The sequence below is a fragment of the Arctopsyche grandis genome, chromosome 4, assembly GCF_051622035.1.
Source record: "Arctopsyche grandis isolate Sample6627 chromosome 4, ASM5162203v2, whole genome shotgun sequence".
Classification (NCBI taxonomy): domain Eukaryota; kingdom Metazoa; phylum Arthropoda; class Insecta; order Trichoptera; family Hydropsychidae; genus Arctopsyche; species Arctopsyche grandis.
The window spans coordinates 963,283-984,956 of NC_135358.1; the positions used below are offsets into that span (position 1 = coordinate 963,283).

At 30.5% G+C, this 21,674-nt stretch overlaps 5 protein-coding genes across 6 annotated transcripts; all 5 read left to right on the forward strand.

Moving 5' to 3' along the window:
* The first annotated feature begins 573 nt into the window (after positions 1 to 573).
* Positions 574 to 4,546, forward strand: LOC143911323 (lumican-like). The gene is made up of 3 exons (XM_077430174.1): positions 574 to 668; positions 736 to 970; positions 3,047 to 4,546. The coding sequence occupies exons 1-3, from the start codon at positions 655 to 657 to the stop codon at positions 3,839 to 3,841; spliced, it is 1,044 nt and encodes a 347-aa protein (XP_077286300.1). The 5' UTR covers positions 574 to 654; the 3' UTR covers positions 3,842 to 4,546.
* A 1,328-nt stretch (positions 4,547 to 5,874) lies between these two features.
* On the forward strand, positions 5,875 to 7,870 carry LOC143911314 (uncharacterized). The gene is made up of 3 exons (XM_077430164.1): positions 5,875 to 5,972; positions 6,074 to 6,311; positions 6,458 to 7,870. Exons 1-3 carry the CDS (start codon positions 5,938 to 5,940, stop codon positions 7,283 to 7,285), a joined length of 1,101 nt encoding a protein of 366 aa, XP_077286290.1. The 5' UTR covers positions 5,875 to 5,937; the 3' UTR covers positions 7,286 to 7,870.
* A 1,050-nt stretch (positions 7,871 to 8,920) lies between these two features.
* Positions 8,921 to 11,840, forward strand: LOC143911315 (uncharacterized). 2 transcript variants are annotated; one of them, XR_013260564.1, is made up of 4 exons: positions 8,921 to 9,015; positions 9,082 to 9,316; positions 9,483 to 10,394; positions 10,882 to 11,840. XR_013260564.1 is itself a non-coding variant. In XM_077430166.1 (4 exons), exons 1-4 carry the CDS (start codon positions 9,002 to 9,004, stop codon positions 10,667 to 10,669), a joined length of 486 nt encoding a protein of 161 aa, XP_077286292.1. In that variant the 5' UTR covers positions 8,952 to 9,001; the 3' UTR covers positions 10,670 to 11,840. The 2 variants fall into 2 exon arrangements, 1 of the variants encoding a protein (XP_077286292.1); XM_077430166.1 differs by having other exon boundaries at positions 8,952 to 9,015; positions 9,483 to 9,687; positions 10,638 to 11,840.
* A 590-nt stretch (positions 11,841 to 12,430) lies between these two features.
* LOC143911316 (uncharacterized) lies at positions 12,431 to 16,190 on the forward strand. Its single transcript, XM_077430167.1, has 3 exons — positions 12,431 to 12,679; positions 14,688 to 14,922; positions 15,213 to 16,190. Exons 1-3 carry the CDS (start codon positions 12,645 to 12,647, stop codon positions 16,011 to 16,013), a joined length of 1,071 nt encoding a protein of 356 aa, XP_077286293.1. The 5' UTR covers positions 12,431 to 12,644; the 3' UTR covers positions 16,014 to 16,190.
* A 3,131-nt stretch (positions 16,191 to 19,321) lies between these two features.
* On the forward strand, positions 19,322 to 21,000 carry LOC143911312 (uncharacterized). The gene is made up of 3 exons (XM_077430162.1): positions 19,322 to 19,459; positions 19,525 to 19,759; positions 19,983 to 21,000. The coding sequence occupies exons 1-3, from the start codon at positions 19,323 to 19,325 to the stop codon at positions 20,781 to 20,783; spliced, it is 1,173 nt and encodes a 390-aa protein (XP_077286288.1). The 5' UTR covers position 19,322; the 3' UTR covers positions 20,784 to 21,000.
* The last annotated feature ends 674 nt before the right edge of the window (positions 21,001 to 21,674 follow it).

Genomic DNA, 21,674 nt, shown 5'->3' on the forward strand with positions numbered 1-21,674 from the left:
ACTCATGTAATTTATTATATCAATTACATGTAAAAAAGTTTCAATCTGATTTATCGAGTGGAATCCAAAAACTTAAAAAAAAGAGGACACCTATGTTTGTATAAGGAGAGGTTCCTGTCAACTTATAAATTACATTGTATCAATATAAATTTCAGTAACTGATATTAAATTTCAGGTTAATGGGACTAACGGTGTTCAAAAAGTCACCAAATTACTCAAACACACATTCTTACACACACACACACAAATTTTTCTAGATAATGAAAACGTGATCGGTGATCGATTCTGAGCTCAAATTAGTCAAAACTCAAAGTCAATTTTTGCATAATCATAAACTCCCACCTTTTGTTACTAGGTATGTATGTTCACATATGCACAGACATACGTATGTACATATATAAAGTAAAAATCAAATTATTACAGAACAGAATCGAATTATTAAATAATGTTGTAATAATTAAGACAAATCCCCATCAGTTAATTTTATTTATCTCAAATAGTTTAATTGAAATAATCAAGTGATTGCAAAACACAATGATATCAATCAACAATGTTGTGATTAATTTTGATAAATCACTTATTTGTCAAAACACAGCCACACATTCGCTCTCAGTAAGGTGGCCAAAGAAATCGGACGTTTTGATATCAAACATCATGGCTTTTATCGGGTTGGTATTCTCCATATTGTGTAATTATAATTAGTTGGACTTATATTAAGTAATTGGAATTTCACAGTTATTTTGCGGCGAATGAAAGATTAACCCGGATCAAACAAATTTCCGGAGTTATGATCCTATTTTGTATCGCGATTATATTTCCGGTTACCCAGTCCTACGCAGTTCAAAAAAATGAACAAAAATCTTCATTTGCACCAAGATGCTTCACCGATATTGAAAGTGGAATATTCCATATCCGATGTGATGATGTAAACGTAAACGACTTGACAGTGATGATAGAAGAAGAAATTAAGGTACACATTAATTTTTACTACCATTGAAAATATATGATAAAAAATTATAATTATTGAAATTGTAATATTTGTTGGAAATTACTTTGTATATGTAGGTATATTTTAATTTAGCCCCATTTGTTATTTGTTATAATGTACACGTCAGTGGGGTGCTGTGACTTTTGAATCAAGGGCACAGGAAAAATAAAAACAATAAAAAATATATATATGTATATAGAAATTTCTTCGATTTTGTATATCTTCAAATAATTTTTTTTCTATTGATATCATTGAAAGCATCTAAAGTTTGCTTTCACCCTGAGCAATGCGAATTGATGTTTTAAACGGTACATACTCACGTACATACTCACTTAATTTGCGCGAGCAGGATACAACAGGAACAAGAGGAACAGGCTTTTCCTCCCGTATTAATGTGTGCGCGCAGAATACAGGAGGAAAAGCCTGTTCCTCTTGTTCCTGTTGTATCCTGCTCGCACAAATTAAGTGAGTATGTACCGTTTACCATGCACCATTTTTTTTGATCTTTCGACTTAAGATCTTTCGATTTTCGATCTTTGCCTTCCAATATTTGTGTTTTCTGTAATTTAACATTCTGTCTCGTCACATAGACCCATATAACTGTATATATATATATATATATATATATATATATATATATATATATATATATATATATATATATATATATATATATATATATATATATATATATATATATATATATATAATTTAGAAAGTTTATAGAATATGCTTCATCATCCAGTTACGTTTCTTTCAAGAATTATGTTACTGTTAATTAATTTATGTTACTGTTTTGCCTGAAAAATCTGACAGACTGTACACAGCCATCAATTCACTTCGCAATTTCAGCAAATCAAAAAAAAATTAATACTTTTATTTCAACTATGAAAACAGTTCGTCAGGAAACGAAGCTTTGAATTAAGAATTTTTTTTTTTAATCAATTAATTCTATAAAACTAAGTTCTTTTAAATAATTAAATCTTACTTACAAATATCTTATTATAGAGATGCAAATACTTTTGTATCGTCTTCTCCACGTCTTTTTCTTGGTGATTCGATAGTATCATCATTTTTTTATTTTTTTTTGTTATAAACTAAAATGAAATCATTTTTTTTCTTTTAAAAGAGAGATTATTTATTTAACTTTATCTATGCAATATTTAATATGAAAAGATTTTGACTGAAAAATATTAAATAAAGTCTGTCAGCGCAAATAAATCGTTGAAAATTTCCAATTGAAAAGAAAAGTCGAAACATTCCAACACTTTTACAAAGCCATTGGCAGCCATAAAGGTATTGGAATCCCAATTATCTGGATTATCAATAATATTATTTAAAAATCCAACGAGTTCAAGCTTCTTTCATAAACTGTGTTAACAATTCTGGAGTTGTAATTTCATCGTGTATTAGAAACAGATGGAAACCGTTTTTTGACTTCGGATTCAATCAATTTCTTTTCTGATTTCATCGACCATTACATCTCCAATACTTTAAATTATATAATTTTGTATTTTATTCGATGTCCCTTGGAATATGTTGGAGCTTTGAAGACGAATACTTAATTTGGCATCATAATTTGAAAGTGTTTTCAAAAATTGGATATAGTTTTCACGGTTTAATGAATCTATATTCACATTATGCCCTCTAAAAGAAAGTTCTTGTCCAGCTAACCAACAACAAACGTCAATCAGCTATTTCATAATATCTCTGTTCGAATCAACTTCGGCGTTATGTTTTATAATATCCATTCCAAGCTGATTATTTATTTGAATGTCATTTCTAGATTTTCAAAATGTTTTCAATTTGGTCATTGAAGAAGAAATTAAGGTAAACATAAATTTCTACCATTGAAAGTATATTCCAATTAAATACATAATATAAAATTTTAATAATTTAAATTTTCATATTTGTTGGAAAATTATTTATACTATGTAGGTATATTTTAATTTAACCCCATTTGTGATTTGTCATAATGTACACGTTTGTGAATCATTTGCATTTTAAAACACAAATTTGATGAGAATTATAATAACACATTATTGATTTAATTTTTAGAATTTTCCCATCGAAAGGCCAACCATAGATACTCTAACTATTCGAAATTTATCGATTGAGAACGGAAAATTATCCCAAAATTGGATTAATACAACAAGCTTCCGTATTTCAAGACTTCAAATATATACAGCGAACACCAACAGCATTGAAAACAAGGCATTTGTGGGATATGCTTTTGAAAAGTTGCGAGATTTACGATTAGATAATATGAAAATTGATACAATAGAAGAAGGAACGTTTGAAGGCCTACAATCGCTACAATTACTGGATGTAAGTAGATTGGAAGTCAATCACATCAACGAAAATGCTTTGAAACTCGTGGCACCTACATTAGAAATATTGTTCGTGAACTCTATGGTATTGCCATTCAATCCAACCAATTTAACTGGAACTGTCGAACTACCTCAAATTCACGCTATTGTTATGTCTGGCAATAAAATGTCATTTATCGACTCTGGATCGTTCGCCCAAATTTCAAATATTAAGTTTTTGTATTTGGACTATAGTGAAATTGAAAATATCGGCTGTGGAACTTTCCAAAAAATGATATTGATGAAACGATTGCGGTTGGATAGAAATAGTCTTACTACGTTAGATCCTTGCGTTTTCGGTGACGAGATTATAGGTAACTTACAAACAAGCGCTTTGAATCTGGCGAATAATAAATGGAACTGCAACTGTGATTTGGACTGGTTGAAACAATTGAAAATTAGCAATAAAGTCTTTGATGAGCCAAGATGTGCGTCACATTCAGATCTACCTTTCGAAGACGTCAATTTTTGCGAGGCCGCTTAGAATTACACTGTTTGACACGAAAAATGGTTCGAAATATGACTTTTATTATAAATCTTTGCTCAGTAAACACGAAACTGGTAATAAAAAAATGTTGATTGGCTCGAGATTCAGAGATATGTATATTTGTTTTTTAAATCGCGCGATTTTTCTATATCTTGGTGTTTTTCGGTGGATGTCTCAAAATTTGTCGATTTTCTGTTCAAAATGAATATTAGAATCTATAGTCAGGTATTTTATCTTTCATTTAGAGTACTTTTTAGCTTTCAAGTCTCTCTAAGCAGTCGCCCAGTTCAAATGAAAAGTCAAAAGTACGTATTTTCACTTGGGATTTTTTTTTCCACTGTTAATACTATTTTATATTGAGTATTTTCTATTCAAAAATGTTTAATAGGATAATGTTCTGGCCACACTATTTTTTTTTTGTTTAAAAGGGTTAATTGGAAGTGTGTTAACTTTTAAATCGGTAAAATTTCCAGCTAAAAACTCGTACTAGTATTTACTCGTATTTACACGAATCTGAATTGAATTAATAGGGATAATACATATATTAAATTGTCTTTATATGAGAATTAAATAAATTTTGGGAGGAGGAAGATTGAAGCCGTTAAAATTATCATTTGATTAGATTTATAATATATAAAAACTCACAATGTATTTTATGTCATTCAAGTTGAAAAATATACCAATTGATAATATGCAGATACAATGTGTGTTTATTTTTGATCCCCATTTTAAATATTATACAATAAATTTAATTTTTTAAGTTGAACGGGGAAAGAGAAAGAAGGGGTAAAAATAAATATAATCGACGAAAGCTTTAAACAACACTATCGACATGTGATGTTTGTAACGGAATCGAAATGACCAAAACAGTTCGTTTCTCAATCGAATATTCGAATATTTGCCCGATTTTCGGATATACAAATATTCGAATAATCTATCGTAAATTTGTAAAATGTTCGTTTATACCATTTCGAATGAAATTTAAAAAATATCTAATAATAAAAAAATTGTTCACTTGATTAATATACATACATACAGTAATTTTTGTCATTAAAAATATTCGAGCGACCATGCCGATATTGCCATTCCAACAATCCATGGTCCTTTTCCAGGCGCCTTTATTTTGATTCGAAAATTTTGTTTTATCTATGTATGTATGTACATATAGCAACGTGGACTAGATGTTAGCATATATGCTTTCGAACATGTTCACGGGTTCGAGTCTCACTGGTTGCTGCTGGCCAGAACTTGGTCACAGAATCTACATGTATGTACATATAATAATTGACTGAAAAAGTGGCATTTTTCAATGTATGGAGGCTTTTTCAAGTCACTTATACATACTTGTACAATAATTGTTTTAATTTAATAATATTTTATTGACAATTTGCTAATTTTTGCACCTATTGTTTAAATAAATCAAAAATGGTGAAAGTCCAAAAAAATACGAAAATACACTTTGTTTAATTTATTAGATGATTATTCATTTTTAATTTATTTACGCTATAAAAAGTATGTTCATAAATAACAATACATTGCAAATTTCACAGATAATTGGTGGCTAAAAAAGGAAATTGGTCCAATGGAGTTAAATATTGAGAATAATCATTTTCTTTTAGTATAAAAATGATTTTTTGTTTGACATGAAAAACTTAATGCTTCGCTTAATCATTCATAAAAATGTGACCGCTTATTTTCTCAACTTTTGATATGAACATTTTCAAATATCAAAGGTTCTGCGCTTTCAAATACCAAAGTGTCTGAGCTTCATTTCTAAACTAGCTACATCTGTATATTCACACGATCGTTGATTTTACGGTCATTTTTTCTAAACATATGCATATAATATTACGAAGAAAATATTAGAAGATTTACGTTTAAAATTCCAAACATTTAAACAAACTTAAACGATATCAAAAGTGTATAAACATAAAGTTTACCGCGCAATCGCAGAGCATGATGAAATTAATCAATTATGATCAACGTGATTATTTAAGATAAAACGCATGTTTGTCGAATTTCTCAACTGCAATCATTCATACTGAGAAATGCTGGCGTAGGCAGTAAAATTTTTTACTACCAAAAACCATACCATGACTGCTACGAAATTAGAATTCTCCATATTTGGGTAATTACATATTGGTAACTCCACAAAATTTGATAAAAAATCTGCACATTAAAAAGAATACTTTAAAAATATGACAATTGTATTGAATGTAAATTTCACAGATATTTAGTGCCACAGAAAGTATCCGTTCAATGGAATCATATATTGTCTGGAATGATGTTCTTTGTGCTGTTTTTTGTGATTTTTCCGGTGACTCATTCATATACAATTGGAAAAAATCATGGAATGCCTTCAATATCAACTGAATGCCACACTAGTCATTTTGACGTATATTACATAGTAAAATGCAATGATGTCGATGTAAATAGTTTGACAGCAATCATAGAAGAAGAAGTTGAGGTAATTTTAATTCAAAATCAATCGTTAATACATACAGTAAATTTACAATTAATTAAAATTATTTTGCCTTTGGGAAGTTTTTTTTTGTGCGTGATTTTTTTCGCATTGTTTTAACCAAGCAATGATCAATTTTCCTTTACTTTCAGAAATTCCCAAACGGGAAGCGAATTATTGACCATCTTATTATTGAAAATTTATCTACAGGAAACCGAAAACTAACCCAAGATTGGATTAATACGACAAGCTTCCAAATATTAGAACTATCCATACATTCAGCGGAAATTGACAGCATTGAGAACAATGCATTTAAAGGGTTCGCTTTTGAAGAACTGATATATTTACAACTGGAAGATACCAAAATTGATTCATTAGAAGAAGGCACGTTTGAAGGCATACAGTTGTTGAAATATTTGGTGATACATAGATGCGAAATAAATCGCATCAACGAATATGCTTTAAAAGTCGTAGCGCCTAATTTGGAAAGGTTGATCGTGATGGAAATGGTATTGCCCCTTAACGTAGCCAATTTAACAGGTACAGTTTCTTTCCCTAATCTTTGGGATGTTGTAATCATTAAAAATAAAATGGCAAGCTTAGACGCCGGATCGTTCTCTCGGCTAGAGAACGTGGAGTTCGTACATTTGTATTCGAATCAAATTGAAAATATTAGCTGTGGAAATTTTCAAATGACATCATTGAAGAAGTTATATTTGGAACACAATCTTATCGCTTCATTGGATCCGTGCGTTTTCGGTGATGACGTAATAAGTGGCCTAGACGAAAATGCTATAACTCTTAGGGATAATAAATGGAATTGTAATTGTGATTTGAACTGGTTGAAGCAGTTGAAAATTGAGAATATAATTTGGGATAGCCCAACTTGTACATCGCATGCAAATCTACATTTCGAAGAAGTCAATTTTTGCGATGAGGAATTGTCGACAACAGATACAAATCCAACAATTACGGATTGAATGACAGATTCATCAGACTCGATGATTTTAAAGATTAATTCATAAAATCCATTTTATTAATCTTATTTATTGAAAAAAAAATTTTTGCGCACTTCAAAACTGAAACGTCAGTTATTACTGACGTGAACTTCCATATTCACCACATCATTTAAACATCTAAATAATTGTATATACAGATATTATGTATTGTTATTATTTGTATTTTTTAATAAATTATTTGAATCAGTGCTACTATCTATATTTGACCAGAATTTTATCATAAACACTAAGCATTTACGAACAGATTCATTTTCAGTCTCTCTCGTAGGGTCTCTTGTTACAAGAAAATGAAATATTGTATAATATCAAATCAAAATTAAAATATAAAAACTAAAGTTGAGTAACTTGCAGGAAGATTCTCAACGTTTAACTCACTGTTTTTCAAAAATAAGATCGTCAACACATATAGATTTGCCAATTATCATCTGGTTGATAATTTTAATGGTGATTACATTTTAATAAACGGCCAAGAATTAGTATGACAGTCTAACTACCATTCAAAAGTCACCTGATTCTTTTCATTGATCATCAAATCTTACTTATCTCAAAAAATTCAAATGATAAAATTAAATTAAATTTAAAAGGTCAAAATCATATTTCACGAATTGACCTTTTAAATTATTTCTAACTACTTGATATTTACGCTTTTGATATGAATAAATGATAAATGAATAAAAAAATGAATAAAATTCAACAACCGGAAGTAGAACTTTTGTCTTGTGTGAATTTCCCTATATACATATATGTATATGTAGATATGTAAGTGCTCACCATCGCATTGAAAATGTTGTCATAGCCGGTATTCGGGTATTCAGTTTTTTATACCTCAAATACATTAGGTACATAAAGTCTTGGATTGGTCACATCCGATTTTTTTTCCTTGAGCCATAATTTTTATCTGTTGAAGGATCATTCATTGCTTCTTCAAAATGACGCACAAGATATTCATAATTATTCCACATGGCTGAAACTGAACCAAAACTAGATGCCACCCATCAGATCAGCACCTACTTCTTCCGATTTTCCAATGTCTTCCGATTTTCAGCATCTACACACCTAGTGAATCTGGGTATTGTCCAAATGTACATATTTATGTACTTAAGGACATTGTTTTGTCTCTTTTTTATAATAAAAAATACCGTTAAAAAAGGTGCCGGAATGCCGTTCCTCTGTATTACAAGACAAAAAAAGCCCTGTATATTTATATTTACATAAATATAATGAAAAATATGTATATATGTCAATAAATCATCATCGGTGGAGAAGAATAAGTATTGTTTCTAAAACTGTTAGTGGAAAAATCAAATAATTCAAAATATGTACCGGAGATATATTTTGAATTATTTGACGGATTATTATCACTGTTTTAAAACAATAGGTTCGCCAATAATAGCCTGGTTAATGATTGTAATGGAGTGATAACATTTTGATAAATGGAAAAAATTCGTTGACAGGCCAACTACAATCACCTGGTTTTGCAAATAAATCATCAAATCTTACTCAAAAAATTCATATGATAAAATTAAATTATCAAACAACATAATCGAATTAATCCATAATGCTGTTATCAATTATGATATTTTATAGTTCAGACTTTACACATATTTTATAAAATACAGCCACACGTTAATTCTCGAGAGGTTGGCGAAGAAAGCGAACGTTTCTCTATCGAAAATCATGGCTGTTAATGGGTTGGTATTCTCCATTTTGTTATAATATAATAAACACCAAAAAATATAGTATTGTAAATTTCACAGATATTCTGCGGCGAAGGAAATATTACCTCGGATTCATCTAATATCAGGAACAATTTTCCTACTGTGTTTCGCATTTATTTTCCCGGTTACCCTTTCCTACGAAGTTCTTAATAATGAACAAAAATCTTCATTTGCACCCAGATGTTTCACGGATATTCCAAGTGGAGCATTCGTTATCCAATGTGAAGATGTAAACGTAAATGATTTGACAGCGATGATAGAAGAAGAAATTAAGGTAAACATTAATTTTTATTTTATAAACAATAAATAAAAACCAATTAAAAATATACCTTTTCCAATTTAATACATGATTTAAAATTTAAATAATTTGTAATTTGTTATAATGTACACGTGTGTGAATTAAGAGAAATGCAATAAAAGAATATTGATTAAATTTTCAGAATTCTCCCATTGGAAAGCCACGCATTTCTTCTTTACGTATACTAAATTTACATGTTGAAAGCGGGAAATTATCCCAGAACTGGATTAATACAACAAGCTTCGATATTAATGAACTTCAAATTTTTTCTGCGAAAATTGACAGAATTGAAAACAAGGCATTCATGGGATATGCTTTCAAAAATTTGCAAAAATTAGTATTACAAGGTATGAAAATTGATACACTAGAAGAAGGTACATTTGAAGGCCTATCATTGGAATTACTGAATTTAGCAGGTTTGGAAATTAGAAACATAAATAATAACGCTTTAAAATTCTTAGCACCTAGTTTAGAATTTTTGTTCGTGACCGGTATGGCATGGCCACTAAATCCTACTAATTTAACCGGAACTGTCCCATTACCTAAACTTAGATTTATCATGATGTCTGGCAATAAAATTACAGAGTTAGATGCCAGTTCGTTCGCCCAAATATCAAATATTGAGACATTGTATTTGGACCGGAGTAATATTTTACATATCCGCTGTGGAACTTTCCAGAAAATGACATCGATGAATCGGTTGACGTTGAATGGCAATATTCTAAGTATGTTAAATCCTTGCGTTTTCGGTGACGAGATTATCAGTAACTTAAAACCACACGCTTTAAGTATACACGCTTTAAGTATACGCTTTAAGTACACTTACACAAGACAAAGTTCTACTTCCCGTTGTCGAAATTTGTTCAAATTTATTTTCGTTATTCAATATTTATTTATTTATTTTGTTGGGAAAATTAACAGTATTAAATTACATAAATTGATAAAAGATCATTATTATTTTAAGAAAAACCATTAAGAATTTTCGCATATATGTATGTAGGTAAAAAAAGAAAAAATTTAAACATTTAAAATAAATAATAAAAATAACAATAGAGTAAGATAATTAGAGAAAACAAAAAAAAAATAGAAATAACAATAAAATAAAAATAACAAAATAATAAGAATAATAAAACGATAACAGTATGATATAAATAACAAAATAATAAATAATAAAAATTCATAATCACAATTTTAAATTTTCAATAAAGTTAATCATCGAAAAACAAATTTGCAACACTCACTCTAGCTTGTATAGCATTAATATTAAATAGCTCATTACATCTGGTCGTTCTATTAGGCACAAGCAATTATAGTCTGCTCAATAATTGAGGACAGTCGATCGAGCCGTTGAGAATGTTCAAAGTTGTTGAGATGACAGCTATCTCCCTTCTTTTGACAAGTGGAACACCTACAAGTGCTGACACCTACAAGTATCTTCATAGAATGCATAGGATAATCCAAAACGGCTGCCGATGTACCTCAAGAATCTTTTCTGGGTGCGCTCCAATCTGTCCCTTGCACCAGAGTACTCTGGGTTCCAGACTTGGGATGCAAACTCAACAATACTTCTAACGTACGTACAAAATAATATTTTGCATGATTTAACAGAACTAAAGCATTTGGAGGACCGGATGACAAACCCGAGAGCCCTCGACGCTCGAGCTTCAACATTGTCAATATGTTTACTAAAAGATAGATCAGAGTTTAAGATGACTCCCAAATCCCTAATTTCCGATACCCTTATGAGTTTATGTCCATTGATTGAATAAGGAAAATCAACTGGACATTTTTTTCTGGTGAAGAATATGCAGGAGCATTTTGCGACATTAACTCCTAACTTATTTAGGCTGCAATAAGCCTCCAGCCTGAACAAATCATCTTGCAGATTTAAAGCATCATTACGGCTGTCTATTCACTTGAATATCTTCATGTCATCAGCGAGTAATAATATATTTGAATTTTGAAAACATTTTTCAATATCAAACAGAGGTCCCAAGAGGGAGCCTTGTGGAACATCAGAAGGAATATCCATCCATCTCAATTTAAATCCATTTAATAAGACAGCCTGTGATCGACGTGTAATGTATGAGGCGAACCATCTATAGAGATCACCATGGATACCGATCTGTAGGAGTTTTTTCCAAAGAGAATACTGTGATCAATCCTGTCAAATGCCTAACTATAATCTGTATAGATAGCATCAACCTGAGACCGATCGTTCATGGTATTGGCAACGAAATCATTAAATAGTTGTAACTGAGCGTCCATTCTGAAAACCATGTTGATACATATTAAGAGACTGCGAGATAGCTGGAAAAAGTTGGTCATACACTAATTTTTCTAGTATCTTAGCGAAATAATAAACCTTAATCGAAAGGGTTACCCGTCATCTGATGTGCAATCTCGTCTTGCTATCATTCATGAAGTCGAGAATTGGGTTCAAATGGCGCATCCAATTAATCGGTGGTTCAGTCAGTCGGGCACGTTCGAGTTCGGGCGCAAAAGAAAATTAAAAAAAAAAACATAAAACTTAAATACACACACATAAAATAAAAGATAGTTTGTAAAATTGAGAAAATCGCAATTAAATATAATATGGAAAAATTTCAGAAAATAATATCTTAGAAATAATACATATGTTGTTGAAAATTTTAAAAGTAGTAAAATGGAGAAACCGACTAGTATGATAAAATTTAAAAAAAAAATAATCATTTGAAGAAATTTTGATTTGACAAACACTGATATTTTTTAACAACGTTTATAATTGCATTAATTGTTTTAAAATTTTAATTTCACTACAATAAAATCAAATGAATTTATTTTTCACACGGAAAATTTCAACAATTAAAAATTTAAATTATTATTAAAAACACGTACTGAAAATCACTTAGTATCACAATACGTATCGAATAGTCACTTTTAATCAGTGCAAACGATAAATTATCTGATCAAAATACGCGGATGCTGCGTGCGAAGTACTGATTCGCAGAGGATAGTATTCAATTAAACTATAGTCGATATTTAAATTGCGATTAATTTTCTTGAAATTTTTATCAATTAAATTGAAACCTATCGGTTTCATCATCATTTAGTCCTCGATATTAAGTTGTTAGGAGACTATCCACTTGTACTCGTTATTAACAGTATCGTAACACACTTCTGAACAATCTTAGATTCGTGAAACTGATCGAACATCTAAGACAGTTCCAGATTACACTAATTAATTGAGACTAAGATTTATCAACGTCTCATTTTTATCATATGGAGCACGGTCGGTGAAAGCAGCAGGCGAATCACTACAGTCATGGTCGCAAAAGGGTTGAAAATCTCCAAATATGGGTAATTTTCTTTAAATTTTTATAAAACGAAAAATAAACAGTATTGTCAATTTTTATAGACAAGACAAAAAATTACTTTCATACATACGGGTCTACCTCACGGGCCGGAATGTGAAATTACCGAAAACGCAAATATCGGAAGGCAAAGATCGAAAATCGAAAGATCTTAAGTCGAAAGATCAAAAAAAAAGGGTGCATGGTAAACGGTACATACTCACTTAATTTGCGCGAGCAGTATATAACAGGAACAAGAGGATCAGGCTTTTCCTCCTGGATTCTGCACGCGCACATTAATACGGGAGGAAAAGCCTGTTCCTCTTGTTCCTGTTGTATCCTGCTCGCGCAGATTAAGTGAGTATGTACCGTTTACCATGCACCCTTTTTTTTGTTCTTTTGACTTAAGATCTTTCGACTTTCGATCTTTGCCTTCCGATATTTGCGTTTTTGGTAATTTCACATTCCGGCCCGTCACGGAGACCGCATACATACATATGTGTATGATTAATGTCACCAATTATTTTTGTCCTCGAAACGGGACATCTACCAATTTTTACGTAATAGTATGTGTATTCAAGAACACGCGTATTTTTTCATAGTTTTGATTTATTAATAAAAAGAACAGGAATGTTGATGGAGAAAAGAAAAGAACAGGGATGAATAATATAAATATAAAAAAATATGTTGTTTTATATTTTTCTGATGAACAAATTTTCTTAGGTATTACTGGGTTGGCTTTTTAATAAGAATGAAATTCTTGGCGGGATTTCTTAAAATTGATTTTAATTAACAACATCGCTTTAAGAACTGCGACTTGCAATTGCGTTTTTTCGGTCGTCCACAACTTGTTCATCTGTGAAAAGACTCTTTCTACGTGAGCATTAGTTCCGGGCAGGCATAAAATGTATTCAATAATTATACGAAAGTTTTCATGATTTATATTATTGGTGTGAAAGTGTTGGAACAATTCCACCCGACGACTTTCGATTGAAACGTTCCCAATGTTCCATTCTGTCACTTTTTGCGGTGTAATATAGTTAGTAATAAGTTTAATAAATCCCTTTTGAATCAGTATATCCATTACACCTTGAATTTCTTCCCACGTAGGTATTTTGGTTAAATCCAACCATTCAAATATTTCTAATTCTTCAAAGAACAAAGTCCACTGATTTTATAGAACTCAGCAGTTTATAGTTTTTATTTGTTCTTGTGCCATATGCACCGATACACACTGTATCAAGCTAGTCGATTTTTTGCACTTTTTTTTAATTTCTACCGTGTGTTGCTCTCTTTTTGAAAACGGGACATTTCGACGTCCCGAAGCTGTGCTTGGGGACAACGGGACAGGCTACCTAAAAACGGGACGGTCCCGTTCAAAACGGGACGTATGGTCACTTTATGTATGATACAAATATAGCTAATATTATTTGTTTTATCTACATATGTATATATTTATTTATATTGCAAAAGGAATAGCACCATTCTTCCTATCGTCTGGAATATATACATTTTTCTGGAATCTATTATTATAACCTCAAATATTTTTCAATTTATCATAATAAAATATGAAATATCGATAGATATGACAATGTATAATAATAAATCCACTTATTTTTAATGTGATTAATACTATCATAATTTTTTAAATTTTAATCTCATCTAATCTACACGCCAACCTTATCTTACTTAATCGCAGCTATCATTAATAATTAACAGTGTATCACAAGGAGCACAATATTTTTTTGTGGAATTTTGATGTCAAGATTTTCACTGATAAATCAATACCTAACGATCTCGAATTTTTTAAGATTTCTAATTTTTTTTAATGTTTTTATATTCCAGAAAAAAAAAATTATTTATCACATCAAAAATAATTGTTAAATAACAACCGCTAGGTTTCACGAACATTTCGTTACCGCAAAGAGACATTTAAATATGTACATATATGATATTTGATGATTAAATTCAACACTATATAAATTGTAACAACATGAATATTGTTATTTTCATAGATATTTGGTGACAAGTAGAAAATTGGTCCAATGGAATCAGATTTTGCCTGGAATTATATTTTTAATGTGTTTTATGACAATTTTTCCGGTTGTTCAGGCCAATACCGTTTTGGAAAATCAAAAAACAGTTGCGAATAATTGTTCAACTACTGTTACATCACATAACGAGTATCATGTCGATTGCGATGGTATCAACATAAATGTGTTAACAGCAATGATAGAAGTAGAAGTTCTGGTAAGCTTTCATTTTTAATCGCCAACTGAAAAGAAAGTCAAACAATCTCATTATAAATCAAATAAATATGAAAAAAATTAATAATAAATTATTATTATTATTATCATTTATATTTTAGTACTTCTTCTTATCTTAATTTTTTTACTAATATAATATTAATATCATATTCGTAAACATATTTCTACTCATTTATTTTTTATACAAGATTGTTGATCTTTACAAAGAGAAGACTTTCAATGTGAATCATTTATAATAAAAATAACTATTTCCTCATTTTATTTAATTTTCAGAAATTTCCAAACTGGAGTGGCATTATAGATAGGCTGTTCATTCTAAATTTAATAACAGAAGACGGAAAATTGTCCCATAATTGGATTAATACAGAAAAATTCCATATAAACGAACTTTTCATAGAAATGCCGGACACCAACGTTATTGAGAACAATGCGTTTAACGGATTCGCTTTCGAAGAAGTAATAGATTTACATTTAATTAATATGAAAATTGATAATATAGAAGAAGGTACATTTGAAGGTCTACACTCTTTAAAAAGATTGGTAATGGTATCTTGCGAATTAAACCACATCAACGAAAACGCTTTGCAAGGCGTAGCACCTAATTTGACATCGATGTCTTTAATATCAATGACATTACCCATTAGTCCAACCAATTTAACTGGAACAGTTCATTTGCCCAAACTAACTGAAATTATAATGATTTTAAACAACATTGGGAGCTTAGACGCTGGTTCGTTTTCTCAAGTAGAAAAAGTCAAAAAATTGCGTTTGTTTTCGAATAAAATTAAACACATCGGCTGTGGAACTTTCGAAAAGACGACAGCATTGAAATGGTTAGAATTGGACGACAATTTGCTTACTACGTTGGATCATTGCATTTTCAGTGATAAAGTATTGACTGGCATAGAGTCTTTATTTATTGAGAAAAATCAGTGGAACTGTAATTGTGATTTGGGTTGGTTGAAAGATTTGAAAAATGAACACATAATTTTCGATAATCCAGCGTGTACAATACCATTTGAAAAATTCACTTTTTGTAATAAAAAGGTTAAAACCATTCCGATTATTGATTGATCAAATATTAGATCTTTTAAAATGTAAGTATTTAAAAATTCATGTTAGATATTTACTACATGGTAAGTGCACATTTTATTCATTATAATAATATGTATACAACGCCAAGTGTAACTTTTTTCACTTTGGAAAATTAACAAAAATGATTACAAAACTGGTTGCAAAATATACTATTTGAAAGAAATATTTTTTTTTATTTATCCATGTTTTATTTTGAAACATGCGGTTGTAAAAATTACTTTATTCGACTCATTATTATCATTTTTTATTTATTATAGAGAGATTTTTTACTGGAAAAATAACTGGTTCGACAATCAGAGTGAATGCGTTAATACTGAAAGCTTGTGCGCGTTTTTCAAATTTATATTTATTATTTACAAAATAGATGTACATCGATGGCTTGGTGCACAGATATTGTATGTCCATTTTTGAATTTGTATGTAATTTTACGTTTGTAGATGCTGGAATAATTCAGGTTTTTCTTTTCAAGGTAATTTACATACATATGTAGTATACAAAAATATCAAAAATTTGATTTTCAATAATTTTACAAATATAATATTTAGGTAGTAGAAAACGTTCAAGGCTTTCATCGATTTTATTATATTAATTTGTTTCCCTTTCCCATACACGGCGTTCTTCTCGAAATCTGAAAGTTTACACATTGTATCTGCATTGGTATATTTTTCAACTAGAATGATATTAAATACATCATATGCTATTGTTATATTATAAATCCAGTCAGTTGATTTTAATGGTTTCAATCTTCCTCCTCGGAAAAATTTACGCCTTCGAACCTTACAACCATACACTTCGTATTCGTGTACCTCACCTTTTTCGGTGGGGAGACTATACTATTCACGGGAACTGAATGAAAGTCTTTCTAACGGAATTGCCGCTTGAGTTATTACGTTTTGATAAAAAATATTGAGATAGAAAACCAATCCTTATGAACGTGATGAAATAAAAAACTGGTCAAATAAATGCAAAATAGCACGGAGAAAAAATCCGTAAAAAAAATTATTTAACTTTTAAAATTTTCTAGACAATTAATTATAAGTATTTTAAAATAATACAAAATCAAAATCAATAGGAAAAACATCTGACTATTGATTCCAATACTCACTTTAAGCAAATCAATACTATATTTTGAGTTAAAGACCGCAAAAGCCAAAAAACTATGAAAATCGCGCGTTTTTTTAAATGCTCATATCTCGTAAACGATCACTAAAAAACAAAAATTATTATCATATTCAAAGTCAGTGAATTAAACTTAGTAAAGATTGATTATTTTTCGTTCTAATATTTTTTTTTGTTTCTCAGTGTAAACATGAAGAAATGGCCAAAGTGATCCGTCGTGTTGAGACAGAGTGCAATGTGCTTGGCCTCTAGATAAACCGTCCCAAAACAAAAATTATGATAATTGATCGTCACCAACAGCTGCAAAACAACAACTTAAACGGTATATTTAGAGGTGGTTGATAATTTTGTCTATCTGGGGTCACTCATATTCAACAACGGCGGCAGAGAATTGGAAATACGGCGCCGGATTATATTAGCAAAATCGGCAATGTCACAACTAACGGAGATTTGGAAGAATAGAACCATTACAACTGCTGTCAAAATCCGTCTCGTGAAGAGTCTCGTTTTTTCTGTCTGCCTTTATGGAGTCGAGACGTGGACCATGAAGGCGGCGGATAGACGGAGAATGGACACTTTCGATATGTGGTGGTCCTGGAGTCGGCTATTGTGCATGCCTTGGACTAACAATCGAATAAATGTGTCTATTCTGGAAGAATTAAAAATCAAGGATAGACTGTCAACAATATGCCTGAAACGTATATTGCAGTTCTTTGACCACATTGCACGAAAAGGTGAGGAGAGTTGTGGTTGGTAGCGTCGAAGGCAGAAGAGCCAGAGGTACATTGATCCCTCGCATCCACCTGGACTGACCAACTATCTGCAGTGACGGGTTCTTCCACGGAAGCAAGTCTTCGCCTTTCCGAATTTAGAACTAAATGAAGGCAGCTGGTTGACCGGACATCATAGTCACGATCCTCAGTGATGAGGGATCCGATAGCAATATAAATGACATTACAATAGAAGAAATTTAAGATAATTCAACAGTTTCAGTTAAATTAGTTGGATTGAATGGCAATACCATAGAGTTCACGTACAATAATTCTAATGTAGGTGCTACAAGTTTCATTGTGTTTGGGTTGATGTGATTGACTTCCAAAAAAGCAAAATCCAGTCTTATTAACGATTGCAGGCCTTCAAATGTTCTTTCTTCTATTGTATCAATTTTCATATTATATAATCCTAAACGTCGCAACTTTTCGAAAGCATATCCCACAAATGCTTTGTTTTCAATGCTGTTAATGTTCAATGATGAATATATTCGAAGACTTAAAATACGGAAGCTTGTTGTATTAATCCAATTCTGGGATAATTTTCCGTTATCAATCGATAAATTTCGCAGACGCAGAATACCAATGGTTGACCCTCCAATGATAGAATTCTAAAAATGATATCAATATTATTTTATTGTAATTATCTTCAAATTGGTGTTTTAAAATGAAAATGATTCACAACGTGTACATTATGACAAATCACAAATGTGGTTAAATTAAAATATACATACATATATAAATAACTTTCCAACAAATATGAAAATTATTAAAATTTTATATCACATATTTAATTGGAATATATTTTTAATGGTAGTAAAAATTAATATTTACCTTAATTTGTTCTTCTATCATCGCTATTAAGTCATTTACGTTTACATTATCACATTCAATAAGGAATAATCCACCTTCATTACCGTCAAAGCATCTTGGTGCAAATGAAGATTTTTGTTCATACTTTTGGAATGCGTAGGACTGGGTTACCGGAAATATAATCGCGAAATAAAATAGGAAAATAATTCCGGACATTTGTCCGATTCGGGTTAATTTTCCATTCGCCACACAGTATCTGAAAATCCAATTAGTTAATATAATACCAATTAATTATAATTACATAATATAGAGAATACCAACCCGATAAAAGCCATGGTTTTTGATATCAAAAAGTCCGATTTCTTCGGCCACCTTTCTGAGAGTGAATGTGTGGCTTTGTTTGAACAAATAAGTGATTTATCATAATAAACTTCATTTTTTGTTACTATGTATGGACATATGCATAAATATACAAAGGTAGAGTAAAAATTAAATAAGAATATTAAATTATCGTTATTTTTTTCAGTCATTTTTTTTACCTCAAAATAGTTTAAATACAAAAAAAAACGAATGATTGATAGACACAATGAAATCAATCAACAATGCTGTGATTAATTATTATGATAAATCACTTATTTGTTCAAACAAAGCCACACATTCACTCTCAGAAAGGTGGCCGAAGAAATCGGACGCTTTGATATCAAACACCATGGCGTTTATCGGGTTGGTATTCTCTATATTATGTAATTATAATTAATTGGTATTATATTAACTAATTGGATTTTCAGATACTGTGCGGCGAATGGAAGATCAACCCGGATCAGAAAAATGTCCGGAATTATTTTCCTATTTTATTTCGCGATTATATTTCCTGTAACCCAGTCCTACGCAGTCCAAAAGTATGAACAAAAATCTTCATTTGCACCGAGATGCTTTGACGGTAATGAAGGTGGATTATTCTTTATTGAATGTGATAATGTAAACGTAAATGACTTAACAGCGATGATAGAAGAACAAATTAAGGTAAATATTAATTTTTACTACCATTAAAAATATATTCCAATTAAATTCGTGATATAAAATTTTAATAATTTTCATATGTGTTGGAAAGTTATTTATATATGTATGTATATTTTAATTTAACCACATTTGTGATTTGTCATAATGTACACGTTGTGAATCATTTGCATTTTAAAACACCAATTTGAAGAGAATTACAATAAAATAATATTGTTCTCATTTTTAGAATTCTACCATTGGAGGGTCAACCATTGGTATTCTGCGTTTGCGAAATTTATCGATTGAGAACGGAAAATTATCCCAGAATTGGATTAATACAACAAGCTTCCGTATTTTAAGTCTTCGAATATATTCATCATTGAATATTAACAGGATTGAAACCAAGGCATTTGTGGGATATGCTTTCGAAAAGTTGCTACATTTAGAATTTAATATTATGAACATTGATACAATAGAAGAAGGAACATTTGAAGGCCTGCAATCGTTGATGAGACTGGATTTTGTTTTTTTGAAAGTCAATCACATCAACGCAAACGCTTTGAAACTTGTAGCACCTACATTAGAATTATTGTACGTGCATTCAATGGTATTGCCATTTAATCCAACCAATTTAACTGGAACTGTCAAACTACCTCAAATTGAATCCATTGTAATGACTGGCAATAGAATGTCAAATATCGACTCTGGATCGTTCGCCCAAATATCAAACACTCCGTATTTGTATTTGGACTATAATAAAATTGAAAATATCGGCTGTGGAGCTTTCCAGAATATGACAATGTTGACCCGGTTGTCTTTGATTAGGAATGGTCTTACTACGTTAGATTCTTGCGTTTTCGGTGAGGAGACTATAAGTAATTTACAACCATACACTTTGAATCTGGGGGAAAATAAATGGAATTGCAACTGTGATTTGGACTGGTTGAAACAATTGAAAATTAACAATAAAGTCGTAGATGATCCAACGTGTGCGTCACATTCAAATCTACCTTTCGAAGACGTCAATTTTTGCGAGGAGGAAGATTAAAGCCGTTAAAATTATCAACTGATTAGATTTATAGTACAAAAAAAACTCACGATGTATTTTATATCATTCAAGTTAAAAATATACTTATTTATAATATGCAGATACAATTTGTGTTTATTTTTTTGGATTTATAATATAATAAAAAACATGCGATGTATTTAATATCTTTCAAGTTTAAAAATATAGCAATTGATAATAAGCAAATAAATGTGTGTTTATTTTTAACCCAATTTTAAGTATTTTACAATAAACGTACAGTATAAATGTACAGTAAGGTTCTTAATCGAATATTCGAAGATTCGCCTGATTGTCACCTATACAAATATTCAAATAATCAATCGAAAATTCGTACAATATTAGTTTACACCATTTCGAATGAAATTGTAAAATTATCGCGCGATTTAAAAAACACATATATCTCCGAATCTCAAGCCAATCAACATTTTTTATTACCAGATTCGTGTTCACTGGGCATATATGTATCTATAAGAAAAGTCATATCTCGTCTCTGAACCAAAAAAAAAGTCGTTATTTGTCGAATAGTGTAATCAATACTTATGTACACAAAATACATGTTGATAAATTTATAACATGATAATTTATTTTTAATTTATTAACGCTTTAAAAATCATACTCATAAATAGGATGCGGTGCATCCGCTCTAAAATCGCCAGACAAATTGAACGACAGATTAACGGATGGGTGCTTTAAATGCAATTCTCGTCTTCTTGAATGATAGATTGCACATCAGATGACGAGTAACCTTTCGATGTGCACAGATGAAATTATTAAAATGGTAATTATTAAAATTGAGTTGGATCTTTCTGGCGAGTTTAATAAGGCAAGATTCGGAACTTATCTTGCCTTATCATTCGAGAAAACGAGAATTAC